The sequence below is a fragment of the Anas platyrhynchos genome, chromosome 10 (assembly GCF_047663525.1).
Source record: "Anas platyrhynchos isolate ZD024472 breed Pekin duck chromosome 10, IASCAAS_PekinDuck_T2T, whole genome shotgun sequence".
Lineage (NCBI taxonomy): Eukaryota > Metazoa > Chordata > Aves > Anseriformes > Anatidae > Anas > Anas platyrhynchos.
In genome coordinates this window covers 22,046,164-22,062,365 of record NC_092596.1, presented here as the reverse complement: position 1 = coordinate 22,062,365, position 16,202 = coordinate 22,046,164, and the positions used below count along the sequence as shown (strand labels likewise).

Below are 16,202 nucleotides of genomic sequence, written 5' to 3'. Positions count from 1 at the left end.
AGAAATTCTTCCAGAAATAAGTAAATGAGCCAACAGTTTTGACCATCTATGCCTGGGACTGGAAGTGTTGGGAAAAGAAATGGGATAAGGGAAACTTTTAGATGAAGAGTGCAATTTTTTATCTTCATTCAGAAATCTCTAGCAAACTGTCTTGTGCGCAGTTTTCGTGGCCACTGCCCTGATATGTGAAGTGACATGTAAAAAATCAGTTTATAAGTGTCGTGGTTTAACCCGGCCGGCAGCTAAACACCACGCAGCCGTTCGCTCACCCTCCCCCCTCCCTCTCTGGGACGGGGGAGAGAAATGGAGAGTGAAGCCCGTGAGTTGAGATAAAGACAGTTTAATAAGACAGGAAAATAATAATAACAAAAATAATAATAACAATAATAATAATAATGATACAATGGTGATAATACGAAAGTAATAGTATGTACAAACAAGTGATGCACAATGCAATTGCTCACCACCCGCTGACCGATGCCCAGCCTAACCCCGAGCAGTCCGGCCCCCTCCCCCCAGCTAGCCACCCCTATATATTGTTTAGCATGACGTCAGATGGTATGGAATACCCCTTTGGCTAGTTTGGGTCACCTGTCCTGGGTCTGTCCCCTCCCAGCTCTTACTGCACCCCCAGCCTGCCCGTTGGCAGGACAGAGCAAAAGGCTGAGATGTCCTTGGCTTAGTATAAGCACTGCTCTGCAACAATTAAAGCATCGGGGTGTTATCAGCACTCTTCTCATCCTAAGCCAAAACACAGCATTCCACCAGCTACTAGGAAGAAAATTAATTCTGTGCTAACTGAAACCAGGACAATAAGAAAAAAAAAATATGTCATGGTACATGCTGTGTGTGTTTTCTGAGGAAGAACACAGTATAAATGTTAAATTTTCCAAAAAGCATGTGGAAAAAAAAAATATTTGGCAAAATCAAATACTAATCATTTCCTCCTATATATGTGTGTGTATATGTGTGTATATATATATATGTATATATATATATGTGTGTGTGTGTATATACATATATATATACTTATATAGATACGTATATATATAATAAAAAATATCAGGTTTAACTTGAGAAATACTTTACCAAAAAAAAATACCTCTGGATCACAAGTCAGAATGAAGAGCTTCTATACTGGATATCAGTCAAATGTTATTTAAAGAGCTGCTATATTGTATATTAAATAGCAAAAATGCTGACAGGGTCTTAACTGCAGTAGTGCTTCTAATTACCACACTATGCCATGTTATATTATATCACATGGCATAATTTACTGTATCTTTCTTTGTCAATTATTACTCATCATTTTACAAATTACAGATCTTTTATGGGAAGTAATTCATACTTGGACATAGTGCTAAAATGATGAAGTGATTTCCTTTTTTCTCAATCATTGATCTTTCAAACTTTTGCATTTAGCAGTGTTAATCATGTTTATTAGTTAAGTGTTGTCATAAAAAATGTGGAATTTTTCTGTTACTTTCATCTTCAGTTAAAATGTTTTTTGCTTGCTGCCTCTGTTTGCTTTAATCATAGTAATCTATCACTTATTCTAATTGAAATTCTTCTTCGTAAAATCAAAACAAAGTCAATACTGCAGTTACATATTTTCATAACAATCAATAATCTAATTAAAAACATGGGATATACCTGAGAAAGGATTGTACATAAAATAGCTTTTTACTTAGAAATGTTTGGCCTAAGTTTGAAGGTGATTTGTTTTGTGGACCAGGTTTGTATTTCAGAATTCACTCTCATAATCTCCTTACCTGCTGTTTAAAAGGAACCTGTTATTCATGTGTATAAATGTAATGCTAAAGAAAACTGCAATCTGTACAATTGTTCCAGAACACAGTAGCTTCAGACCAAACAGATATTCATTTAGCTTTTTCTGTTTGCAGAGACTATTGTTATGAAGGTAGGTGATGCTGAAAGTTTCTAAACATAACTTTTGTCTGATACATATTTCTTAATTTTTCTCTTTGTGTGTGTGTGTGCTGTGCGTGTGCTAGCGGTGCATAGCTCTGCTAAAGAGTGTTAGTTTGTTGCTAACCAAGAAAAATGTCTTTTTAAGAAAAGCGTATGCCACTTACGGTCCCTTTGCACCCTGTTTTGCAGGTGGGAGTGAATCCTCCTGGGATAAAGACAAGCTTCAGTCTCCCATTACAACAGGATCACAGCACAGCATTGGTCATCCCACACTGTCGGGACAGTCGAGCCTTGGAAGTGCACACCCACTCAGTCCTCTCCAGCAGAATCACCTGCTTACCAACAGTATGTATCCTTGCCCTTATGGGGAAAAAAAAAAAAAAAAAAGTACACAGAGCTCTGCTTGAAGGCCATGCTTGTACTTCTTTCCATCCTTCTGGAAGTTGAGGGAATGGATGATGGAAGCACATGGTACACAAGGGGCCAGTCCTTCCACTGAGTACTGCACTTGTGCATCATGGCCAAGCTGCTCGCTGGGATACAGCCTTGAATAGCTACCCATTGCTGTATTAAGGACTGTCAGTCCCAGTCAGCAGTGCCATGGCCTGAGCTAAAGGGGAAAAAAATCATACCATTGCTTAAAATTTTAGCTATATGAGTGAATTCTCTTCCAGTTGAAAATGCTGACCACTGAATAAATGTAAGAGAGCAAAGCATAGGTGAAAATGGCTAGGTAAAAGTGAATAGAAGCAGTTCTTCTGCCTTGTCATGCCTTGTACCTGCCAGGTATGGGCAAGGTCATCTCTTCAATGCAGCTATCCAAAGCAACTGGAACAAAATGACACAGGTAAAGTTTGGATTTGGAACTTAAACTTCATTTCAAATCCATCTCTTTTCCTTCCTCTAGGAAGGGGATAGGTGGGAAGCTTGGAGTTTCCCTCCTCCTTTATACCCAAAGGGGAGGTACTAGCAAGTTATTCAAAGAAATGGTCAGAAAGCAACAAAAATATATTTAAAAAAGTAATAAGGAGTAATCTGAGAGTAATTCTGAAAGATGATGATGGATGAAGAATTAAAATATTATTTATGAATCCTCATTATTTGTTTAAATTCTTCATCCTCAAAGTTTTGAAAGTTGATTTTCCCTGTTAGTATTAATGGTTGAATGGCATTTCTGGCTTTTTATGAAATTTTAGAATCAGATGCTTCCTTGATACCTATATAGTGCCACAGACTTGAAGAAATCCAGACTATTTAAATGGCTTCTACAATATATGTTTACTTTGTTCATGGGAAGGTAGGAGCCTGAGCATTATGGGCATCTGGTTAAGTGTCAGTAATTAAGAATCACCAGGTTATAGGACTCATATTCACCATGGTTTATTCTTTCATTTTATATTCTTGCATAATTCAGTATCTGTACATGTTTTGCATGAGGGATATTGTGTTCTTTGCTGTTAAAGAAAACTTTCAAGTTATTTTCCAATAGATATTGTAGTAGTCAAATCTCTATAGGCTATTAAAGGGTTTATTGAATGTCAGACATTATGTCCAATGATTTGCAAGTGTAAGATATATTTTCTTCATAGTCCTGAAATGTTTGACGGATTGTGTCTTAAAACTGGTGATGTGCTGTTAAATTCTGTTTGTAGTTTGCATTTAGTTTGCATGTCAATTGGACTTTAAGTAGACATACAACTCAATGTGGCCAGATGGTGTCTGGGAGTTTTGGAACTCTATAGAGTATGAGGAGAGATTATTGGGCTGTTAAGGGAGATATGCAGGGGAACAAAGGCTTATGGATGTAAGCAGCAAAGGGGATTGTCAGTATGGTTTAAAGTGAAAGGAGATATATGTGGGCATGGCTTATTACGTGTCGTAATTAATATTGGCATGGATCATCTTATAAACAAAACACAGTGAATCATAAGACATCATAGTTGATCATGATTTGCCCAAGCTAAACAGAGATAGTGTGGGAACTCAGAGTATAAACAATTCTGGCTTTTGTGGTAGTCACAGTGGTGTCTTTTTATTGCTATAGTCAAATTATACTGAAATAACAAGCTGTATCAGTCAATGATAGTTTTACTGTGTGTTCTGTCATACAGCAAAATGGTGACTAGCCCTCTGATTTAACTCATGAAGATAGAGGCAAAAGTTAAAATCTTTTAGAAATAGATAATGTGAATAGCACATGGTTATAACTGGCTACATGAATTTTAATTACTTCATGTACCTGAAGGTTTTTTTTTTTTTTTTTTTTTTTTTTTTTTTTTGTGAGAATTTCTAATCAAAGTTTCAGTTAGAAAAATTATAAGACATTTTGTGTAGCAGCATGTGTCCTATTTTTTCTGGAAAAAGAATTTTTGATGCCCAAAGGTGGAGATCTCCAAGTGGTCCCTCTGAAGAACTCTTAAATGCAAAAGTACCGGAAAGTTTTTCAGTGGATTGGTGTGTTGTATTGTAGCCATTACTAAATACAAGTAATATGCATGCTGGAATAGCTGGTAATGAGATACAAAAATACAGTTCTTTTGAGAGGTAACATCACCTTTCTAGCAATGTCAAGGTCTGCAAATGCTTGCAAACACATTTCACACTTTCTTGAGTTGTTTTATGTCCTTAGTAGGCGAAAATTTAAAGTGACTGTCTTGGAAATGAAAAACACTTGCACCATTTTTTTATCTCAAATTTTGAGCTCTCATTCCATATTCGAGTTGACAGACTTGTATGGTAGTACAGTAGTGTTGTATAGTCCAATCCACAGCTTCCTATAGTCAAGCAATAGTCCTCATATAGAAGTATCAGATTGCTGTGTAGGTAAACTAATAATAGTAAGAGAACTTGAGGACTTTGTAGAGTATATTGTCAGATAAAATCATTAATGAATATTCTTCTGTTATACTGGGAAAACATGCAAATATCTACATGTTTTGTGTTTTTTGTTTTATTGCTATCAATAAAGACATCACTGAACTTGTGCATTGTTGAATATTAATTTTGCTAATACTGTGCTACTTTGCAGGTGTATGCTTCTGTCGCTAGTACAAACTATTCAGCTTTTTCTGGAATGCAAAGAGACTTATTCACTATATAACTTCAAAATTATTAACACATAATAGTGAAGAGTTTTGACTAGGCAATATCCTGTACAATATAGACATCAAAAAATAACGGGTGGGATTATAAAATGAGGGACTGACGCACATAACATGCCCTTGCTCTCTTTTAGGGATAGACCTGCCGTTTATGATGATGCCCCACCCTCTGCTACCCGTCAGCCTACCTCCTGCTTCGGTTGCAATGGCAATGAATCAGATGAACCACCTCAATACAATAGCTAATATGGCTGCAGCAGCCCAAATGCACAGTCCTCTTTCCAGGGCAGGGGCATCTGTTATAAAGGTAAGAGTCGTCTATGAGACTAGATTTTTGTTCCTAGCAAAAACATTTGTAGCAACTTTTTAAAGAAAATAACTAACAGGTAGTGAGCTTATATTGCATATGGCATACTTGGTCTGCTGTTCCTGATAGTGCTTCTGTTTGAGGAAAGTACAGGCAAGAAGTTAAAGAAATAAGATGCTCTGCTTTATCTACAAATCTGTAATATAATTAAAAACAGATATTAGCACTCACTAGTGTTAGATTAGATCTAGTCTAGTTTAGATCTATGTAGATTTAACTTCTAGATCTAACTTTTAGATCTATTTAGATCTAACTTCTCCTTATCATAAGTGTGTCTGCATAGTTTTTGACTAGGTGGGGGAAACATGGTGTTTCTCATGTCCAGCTGCCAAGTAGTTAATGCAAGTCATCGAATTGTTAGAAATTAATTGAGGTTCCATTTGTTTCACTTAGTAACCTTTACTTTAAGTGTTCAGGAGACCTCTTGAGGAAACGGTAACTTAAATGTGGCAGTAAAACATTTATAGCAGCAAGTAGACTGCATAAGCTTTGATTATAATTTAAATGCTACCAGTATGTCAAAATGAAGATTAGATACGTATTTGTAAACAATACTAGTTTGTCCTAATATATACTACAGTTCTTACAAGCAGTTAGATTTTAAGGAGGCTCTTTAGCAGGTCTTTGCTGATGTTACTCATTTGCAGTGATTTTTCCCCAACACCTGCACTAGGGGATATGCAATATGTCCACAGCCAACAGTAGGTCTCACCAGCACTCTAAAGGGAATTGTTTCCTCTACATGATGTAGAGGAAAATACACCAGTAGCTAATATGATAGAGGTAACGCATGCATCCATTGTGGTGTTACTCTCATCTGTCAAGTGATGCTGCATCTTTCTCTCATTTGTTCTGAGTGCTGAGACTGTAGATGAATTTTATTACAGACAGTATGAGGCTCCCTTTGTCCTTTCTTTTCCTTACGTACAATTGTCTAGCTCTGAATGACTATCAATTAAGATGAAATCCTTGTACAAAATGAAACATGTAAAAGGGTTTCTGTGGTTGTTATCCATCAGTGATATGATTTTTATTATATGACAACATTATTTAAGTTCATATTAGAAGTACAAAAAATAACTAGTTTTGGATAGACTGCGATTATGGCAACATGACGTTACTTAAAATGGGAAAAATGAATTGAATATACTGAGTGTGTATCTATTTCTATACTCTGATGACTAAAATACCACTTAGTCTGTTTTCTATAGGTGTGAGAATCAGCTGCTCTATAAAGGTTTTGAATGAAGTCATTATGCTTTTTATATCACATTTGCCATTTAGAAATAAGCTGTTCTACCAAAATATGCGTGATCAGCAAAGTTAACATTTAGTGCTCTAGAAAGAAATGTCATAACTATGAAACTTGATTTCCTCCTGACAGGAACACTATAAATTAGGCAGGCACAACGGCCAGGCTCACAAAACCTTCTTAGCCATCTATAATATGATCTGATGTGATTATTGCAGCACCCGCTAGCAGTGCTATTGCAATGGTTCTGACAGTGCCCCTGTTATAAATCCAGGCTTTCAGGGATTTACTGCTCAGCTGAAAGTGCTTGCTCCGTTTCAAACTTAGCTCAAATAGTTCTGAAGAATCTGCATAAATAAGGGTGTAGCAAGGAGATGAGGGGGGGAATACAGCATCAATGACTTTACCACCACCTTTCGCCTTTTTTTTTTCCTTTTTTTTTCCCTCCTCCTCCCCAGAGTTGTTCTTGAGCTGAATAAAGCCTGCAATCCAGTTACTAGACTAGGTATAAAGTGGTTTGCCAGCCAGCAGATAAGTAGTCTGGGTTGGAATTTAGCAGAAGTATACTTAATTCATTGTGTAGGCTAAAAAAAAAAAAAAAAAAAAAAAAAGTGAGTAAATGTAGTAGTTTATTGTCATCCAAAAGTGTTGGTCCCGAAAGTCAGAAAAATCTACTCAGTGGTGGTATTTTCAGGTCCTCAGAACTGAAGTTTGAATGGGCCATACAAAATTTTTAACTGAAGTTTATAGAACAACTCAACTCCACAGAGCTATAACTACATAATGTTTAGAATTTTATCTTACGGTACACCTGTATTGAACACAATATAATACTTATGTAATATTTAAATGATATAAACTAATTATGCAACAAATGAATATAACTATTAATATGCATTTGCAGCATACAGTTTGTCATTAAGGATCATGATGTGTGCTGAGAACACAAATTGAATAGAGTTCTGAAAGCATGTCTGAGTCTTAACAGGTCATTTAAATTAAATTGGGTCCAAAGGAGTTGAGACCTTACAGCACATACGTGGATGGCAAATAAACAAAGAGCTGTCCCAGCAAGAATGAGAATAGCTCTTCTTTTCGCTGACAGCACTTTGGAATTTCATAATCAGATCATACGACCACTCTCTGCCCATAGTGGAATGAGGCCTTGAGCTAGGGATACCCTCAGTCTGTATATGATATCAGGAGCCTGAAGTCTTTATTTATACAGATAAAGTCAGAAGGGGCATATATGACTAAAAAACATGCTAGCTGACACAGTTTTAACCATAAAGTTGTGGGCAAGGAGAGGAAGATGCTGGATAGACCTGCACTGAGCAAGAGCTAACTTGCTAACTGGTAGGTTTGGGGTGTCTGTGGGGGAAAGTGAGGGGCAGGAGATTGGCAAGGAGAAAACCTGGGGAAGAAGAGTATTAGTCTTGAAGTGGAAGCATGGTATGGATTTGACTTGTCTTGAAATAATTAGTCACTGCTTGGAGACATGCTGGCCTCCTTTTGCTGTGTCTGGGACTTGAGGCAGAAATTGGAAAAGAAGAAACCTTACTCTTTTTGATGTCAGCCAGGTCCCAATTAGGAATAAATGGCACATTTTTTGAATGCATTTGGAAAACCCAAAGAAAAAGTTAAAATACAATTTAAATGCTTTGTTTCAAAAAACCTCAAAGCGTTTTTTTACTCTGAAATCATTTCTTTTAGAATTTCACCTGCATATACTTTATAAATGAATCAACTTCCCATAAAAAAATTGACATTTGGGGTGAAATGCAATGTTTTGTTTTGCCCAGGAACTGAAATCTTTTATTTCACGTCAACCCTACACAATTTCCATCTGAATTCTTTGGTCTACTGATAAGCAGAACAAAGCATTATTTCTATCATGTGATCTACACATGCAGTAGAGATTTTTGGATCTCCTTTTCTTTGTGTTCTGTTCTTCTCCTGATATTGTGGGACTCTTAAAGCATTTGTAAAGGATGTATATGACATGATTTTAAATTCCCTAAAGACAATACAGATGGGCTGTGTAATTATTGCTGAGAGGTGCTATTTTCTATGTGCTATACAACTCGCATTCATAAAATTTACCTGACAGCCTGAAAAATGTGGCCATCTCAGAATACTCTGAAACAATCCTTCTCAGTATAAAAGCATTTCTAGTTACAGAATTTATAACATATTTAATTTCATATCTCTGTGCATTCAATTCATTCTGAAATGTTTACAGAATATTACAAGATTTATAAAACAAAACTTTCTGTAAAATTTATGATACTTTTCTCTATTAGATTTATTCTGTCCCGTTTCATAGCATGTGTTCATTGTTGGCAGCGTATTGCTGAACTGGGTACTAGAATACATTAGGGGAGCGATGTGTGAGACAGCATAGTTTGCTTATTTCTTATAAGGCTAATTTTTATGACTATCTGTAACAAAGAATGGTGTGTTTGTATCTTTTTATTCACTGATATAGAAACTACTATGTTGGGAGATGTTTGGGTCCCTACAAATTGCATTAAATAGCCTTTTCGTCTCCCCTGCTATGAAGGGAGGCATTTTCCTCTCCCTGTGATGCTTGTTAACACTAGTTGCTAGTTTAAAGAATAATCAGTGAATACTTATTTTAAACTTGCAAGAGGAAAAAAAAAAAAGAAAAAGAAAAACAGTAAAAACCAAGTATATCTCTTTTTTGCAAAGCTCACAAGGGAATATTGTTACACCAAGCACATACCAGCTTTTAGTTCTGGCTCAGATCCTTTTAGTATTGGCTTAAACATTTGCATTTGTACTTAATAACTAATATAGCTGTAACATAGATTCTATAGAGCATTACCATCATTAGTCCTGGGAGTACTTTTATTTCCTTCGGTAGCAGCGCTGGATGAAACAATTCATGGGAGGGGTTCAAGTAGGAAGTTTCCACTGAAAGGGTCTGTCCAATTTTAGTCAGTATTATATTTTAAGATTTGGGGTAAAATGGGAAGGTAAAATCTTAATATACCAGTGAAGGTTGCCATAGCTTTCTCAGTGATTGCTAATTTAAGAAATGGTGAAGAAGGAAGCTCTTGTTTGGCTGTTTACCAATACCATCTGATTAGCTGTGGTTTTCTGTTTGGCTGAGCAGCTGGCAATTAATGAATTATAGGAAGTAGTCACAAGGTAATGGAATTAGCAAGTGAACATCTGGTATTAAAAATCAGTAAACAGAAGAGCTTTTACGATTTCTTAAATTTGGTGGGAAAACAAATGCCAGTTGACTACGACTGAAGAAACTATATGTACACAGTGAAAAAAAAAAAGCATTTCAAATGGCAGAGTATATATTTTAAAGTGAATGACTTCCCGATACCCTGCAAAAGATGAATGGGATCCAGCTGGCTTTCAGACATACAAATCCTATCTTAGTTTTTAGACCAGCTGTTTCCGTTGTTCTTCTCCAATTCTTACAGCAGTTGGAGGTGATATAACTAGCTCAGAAGACCAACAAGTTGACCATACTCTGCATGTGCCTATTTCCAGAGTGTGATAACTCAGAATATATACCTAACTACTGTTCTCATGTACAGAAACAGTAACTCTACCGTCATATTTCTCGTGGTCTATCATATTTAATCTGTCCAACAACTCAGATTTAACATAGCTCTTGCTTACTGTGTCAAGATTTTTCTGTTTCTTTGAAAAGCCTAAATATCAATTATGTGCTGTTTTTCAGCCTAATGCATTAGTTAGGGACAGAAAACTTTAGAACACTATTAAAATTGTATTTGATATTAGAATTCAATTAGTTTTAACTAAGGTCAAATGGAAAGAAATATTTAGTATTACCTAAAAATAAAAGGCAGCAATTCAGTTCTTTGCTAACCAAAATTACTTTCTTTCTTTTTCTTCTTTCTTATTAGTAATAGACTTCAGCCACATAGATATGAGCAGTGGTACTTTACGGACACAAAGTCATGGTAGTTTTGGATAGGGGTTCTGACATCTTCAGTCAGTCTGCTGGCTGACTGCTTTTGGTTCCACAGTATGGACCTCTTCAGAGAAATGGGACACTCTGGTTTCTTGATTTTTTAGTCATCTTGTGTATTCAGCTCAACAATGTGGTCCATTTTGAGAATCTCAGTGGTGATTTGGCAAGCGCTGTAAGATCAGGTGTGACACAATGCATTTTCCAGTGGGGAACTAGTGAGCAAATTAATGTCAGAAAATTTATTCTACCAGCATGGTGATCAGGTATGATTTTGTGTTACGAGAGTTGAAAACTCTAATCTAGACCTAAATACAGTAGAGTCCCCATTTTTCCTTCCTCTCAGTTTCATTAGTGAGATCTGAATTCCAGCTCTCCTGCCACTGCAGAAGAACCTCAATTAAATATGAAATATCAAGATAAATGTCTGAATAAAATATCGAGGACTCAGATAAACTTCCAAAACCTGCTTGTCAGCAGTGAAATGCCATTAAATCCTCTAGGAACTCATTAATAGATTAACATTTGGAACAGTAATTACAGCTACATTAGCACTAAGAATAAAGAAAAATAAAGGAAAATCTAGTAGCATCATTCCTGTAATTTCTTGACACAAAATGAAGATCAATACTATAAAAAAATCAGAGGTAAGGAATTAAGGTTAAGATGATTATGTCAAAAATAGGTAAGCTGTTCATATATATCTCTAACAAAACTACTGTGGATAAAACTGTTATGTAGTGTTTCGTATTATTTGTGTGGAATACTACCGCACAGGGGTTAGTAGAGGAATATTGAGGTGAAATCAAGGATATATCTAGAAATTGGATGAGTGGATGACTTCAGTGCTGTTAACCTAAATCACAACTAAAATTAACAATGTCAGGCTTTGTAGCTACATTTTCTAAGCTAAAGCAAGACACCATTCTTTAGTAAGACAGAAATATATTACCCTTCAAAAGGATTAAATACTGCAAAAGTCTTTTTTGAGAATTTATGGTACAGCTCTGTAAAGGGAAGAGAAAAGATAAGATGAAGTAGGTACTATAGTTAGATAAATAGGTGAGATCTTGAGAAATGTTTTCATTTTTCATAAAATTCTCACAATCTGTAAATTATATATATATAATTCATTACATTGTAACATGGATTATGAATCTTGCAGATTTATAAAATATGAAGAAATTCAAATGGAGAAAATATTACTTTATTTAGAAATATTTCTCTATTACTGTAAGTGTACTTACTGCAGAACCAAGCTGCACTGCAGTGTGCCAGTGGGAACTGAGCTATTTCAAGAAGAAAAAAATAAAATATATGAAAAGTAACAAGGTTGTAAAATATATAAATGACAAATAAAATGAAGCCATCAATGTGTAAAAAATGTTAAGGTTTTAGATTTGCAATTTTCCTATTTAAATGCCCTCATTGATTTGTTACAAATACTGTTAACCCTGTGTTTGGAAAATGGTGAGGACATTATCACTTGTGTTCTCATTTGTAATAAAATAGATTAACTTGCTGTGAAATTTTAACTAGGCTGAGACACAACAGTAGCTACCTAATGAACCAGAGCACATTGCTGTTAAGTAGCTAAATAGATGCATACTGATTACAGGACTGAAAAATGGATCTGTTTACTTGCAAAAAAAAGAATCTGTTCATGGTGTTATTCATTATAGTAGAGGAAATTCTGCATTACATTTCCACACAAACATTTAGAAATAGACAGTTTCTCTATCCACATGCAGTCTTACATGACAGTACTCTATCATTATTTGTGGTACATAAAATATAGGGAAAATTCCAGCTCCTTTGTTATCTATAGGGAAAGGTACATCTTCCCTGTATATGTAAATTTTTGTAACCAGAAAGACGTTAGATGACATAATCAACTAATTCTCTTAGAAAATGATTCACTGTGTGATTAAGAATGACATTATTATTTGACACATTTATTTCTGCCTGAACATTTCAAACTAAGACCCTGAGTTTGAAGGCAAATTACTGAAGAGATTATTTTATAGCAAGAGACAATGGGAAGTACAGTTACCAGAAGGAGCTTGAATACTTTGCTTTTCCAAATCATCAGCTTTTGAATTACTCAAATAACTCCCATTTAAGGTGACACATATGTCTGTTTGTGTGATATCCAAGTGTTAATTCATCGTCATATTTGTTCATAGTTGTTGTGTTGTGGTTTTTTTGTTGGTTTTTTTTTTTTTTTGCAGAACAGTTGGCATGTCCTCTCCTTGCCTATTCATTTTCATGGTTGCAATAGACAATGAAGTTTACCTAAACTATGCACTCTTCTGTAAAATTAATAATTTCAAAATTGTATATAATTGTATACTGAGTACTCTTTGTGATAAAAAGGGAATAAGTAGTGCCAAAGAGAACTGTTAAAACTAAAATCCAGACAAATTACAGTCAGAGTGGTAGCCTGTTAACTGTAACCTATTATTTACACAAAGCTATTATTTACACAAATATAAACTACAGTACATACTGTACTTTTGGGTTGGAAAGGACCTTAAAGACCACCCACTTCCAACCCCCCTGCCCATGGGCAGGACACCTCCCACTGGACCGGGTTGCCCAAGGCCCCATCCAGCCTGGCCTTAAACACTTCCAGGGATGGGGTATCCACAGCTTCTCTGGGCAGTCTGCTCCAGTGCCTCACCACCCTCATAGTAAAGACTTTCTGTCCAATGTCTGATCTAAATCTGCCCTCTTAGTTTAAAACCATTACCTATTGCTACACACCCTGATGAAGCATCCCTCCCCATCTTTCTCGTAGGCCCTTCTTAAGTACAGGAAGGCTGCTGTAAGGCCTCCTGAACCTTTTCTTTTCTAGGCTGAACAACCCCAATTCTTTCAATGTGTCATCATAGGAGAGATAATCCAACCCTCTTGTCATTTTTGTGACCCTGCTGTGGACTCACTCCAACAGCTACATGTTCTTTTATGCTTAGGGCCCTAGAGCTGAGGAGAGCATTCCAGGTAGCATCTCACAAGAGCAGAGTAGAGGCAGACAATCATCCTCTTCAGCCTACTGGCTGCACTTCTTTTGATGGACAGCCTTGGATATGGCTGGCTTTCTGGGCTGCAAGTACCTGCTGCCATCTCACACTGAGATTTTCATCCACCAACACCCCCAAGTCCTCCTTGGGGCTGCTCTCAATCCACTCATTACCCAGCCTGTACTAGTGCTTGAGATTGCCCCCACCCAGATGCAGGACCTCGCACTTAGCCTTGCCAAACTTCATGATGTTTGCACAGGCCCACCTCTTAAACCTGTCAAGATCCCTCTGGATGCAATTCCTTCCCTCCAGAGTGTTGAGTGCACCACACAGCTTCGTGTTGTCAGCAAACTTGCTGAGGTTGCACTCAATACCACTGTCCATGTCACCAACAAAGACCTTAAATATCAGTCTCAATACTGACTCCTGAGGACTCCTGACCACTTGTCACAGGTCTCCACCTGAACACAGAGCTGTTGCCTGCAAAACTTTTTGAATGCAACCATCCAGCCAATTCCTAGTCCATGGAGTGGTACATCCATAAAATCCGTCTCTCCAATATAGAGACAAGGAAGTTGTGTGGGACAGCATCAAACAAGATGAAGTAGATGACATCAGTTGTATATAAATTATTATTCATATAAATGGAAGAATATTTTTGGTGTTTAGTAAACCACTATAAACGTGGTTTACTAAACCGACCATCCCCAGAATAAGTCGCAACTCTTTTTTATTCTTCTGCTCATCTCAGCAATCTTTAAAATCAGTCTTTTGAGATGAAGAAAAAAATAATGGCCATTTGAAGATCAGTAGCTTAAACTTTTTTTTTTTCCCCAGAATTTGAGAATTTATTTAAAATCATTCATTTTTAAAAACTTCAAGATCTTCTGACTCAACATAGTAGATTCATTTTTTAAAACTTACTAACCTTTTTTAATTAGCACTAAAAAATACTGCAATTAAAAGTGTTCCTGTAAGATTTATTAGTTATTGTGTGTTCATTAAATAACAGATAATTGAAGAATCCATTGAGGATTAACAGCTATGTAATAGATACACATCTGTTACATGATTTTGAGGCTCAGTTGTTATTTAATGTACAATAACTATCCTATTAAAGACACATTCAATGCTACATTTTTGGCTGGTGTGATTGGAATAGACAAATAAAACCCCTTGCTATTAGGAGGATCTGTTCTCATATTCCCTTTGCATCATTCTCAAATGAGTCTGTAAATATGAGTTGGGTGTGTTTTAGAGAGATGGCTTTAATGGGTAACAGGATATTCTTAAAAAGTTGATCTTACTGCAAGTGTTATTAATGAATTTCTTAGATAGGTTGTTAGCAGAAGCTATTATGCTGGTTATTTATAATGGATAAACTATTAGAATCTAGTGTTCTGTTCCTAAAGCTGTGTTATTGATTTAGCATAGTCTAGCAAAAACTGCACTAAAAATTGGGATGCTGTTCAGCTTATTTTCAAAAACACATGGAAAATTGCCACCAAATAGCCAGAACACATACTTCTTAAAGAAAAATCTTTCAGAGTAGGTTAGAAAGAAAGAAAATTTGCAAGATTCCTTTGAGACAGCTTCCCCAGATTACCCTGAAGTTGTGATTTTTAATGAGGTGGAGGCAGAGGATCTCCCTTTAAAAAAAAAGGGAGGAGTAATATTTCGGTCCTGTGTTTCCACAGGTTTCTACAGGGAACAGCTGACTGGCATAGATGACGAGATGAGGGCAACTGCAAAGATGCAGTTTCTGGACTTCTGTAAATTAAACATCTACTTGTTAGTGTCTCTCCAGTGGAATTATGCCTTTAAGAACTTCATTAGCTGCAACAGACGATTTAAAACATAGAGAAGAGATTTTAAAATCCTAGAGCATCTCAGGCCATGATCTGCCCCTTTTAGAAAATTCTCATATTGTTTTATTGGTCCTGGGAAAAGGAATGAAGGGGACTAGAATTTTGAATCAATTCAGAAAGAATAATGCATGAGGAATCACTGGGTTGGAAAGGATCTCAAGTGATCATATAATCAATCACATTTCTCAAGACAAGATGAATTATTGCTTGCCTAACCTAAAGATTTTTCCTGGTGGAAATTCCATATCTCCAGGCAATCTGCAAGTTTAGATACACAGATCTGAAGAATTTAATTTTGCTAAATTTTACAATTTCATACTTCTTTTTTCTCTTTTCCCTAAAGTACTAGGTATATTTAAATTAGAAGCTAATCTCAGGATTTTGTGTGCAAATATGCACATAAGAATTTGCAAGCACAGTCTTGTTTTTGTTAGCAAGTGATGCATTCCATCCAAAAGTGAATTTGTCTTACCAGTACCATAACTTTTAAAATTGGTCTGCATGCTACCCTGAGAAGACGATGCAATGTTTCAGGCACAGAAGTAGTTTTTCTTGTGAGCTTACAAATTTGACGGTGTTTTGTGCCAGTTAATCCAAATCTGAGTTGTTTATTTGAAATGTAACTCATACATGCCTACATGCACTATCTGTAAATAAAAATTAGTTTCTACAAACTGCAT

General features: G+C 36.1%; 1 protein-coding gene across 2 annotated transcripts in view; it reads left to right on the top strand.

Moving 5' to 3' along the window:
* The window catches only part of DACH2 (dachshund family transcription factor 2), a 286,945-nt gene that overhangs the window by 218,608 nt on the left and 52,135 nt on the right, over positions 1 to 16,202 (top strand). For both annotated transcript variants that reach the window (XM_072042891.1, XM_027464919.3), the window contains exons 4-5: positions 2,122 to 2,277; positions 5,168 to 5,340. In XM_072042891.1, coding sequence (XP_071898992.1) covers positions 2,122 to 2,277; positions 5,168 to 5,340 — 329 coding nt within the window. The remainder of the gene's footprint in view (positions 1 to 2,121; positions 2,278 to 5,167; positions 5,341 to 16,202) is intronic.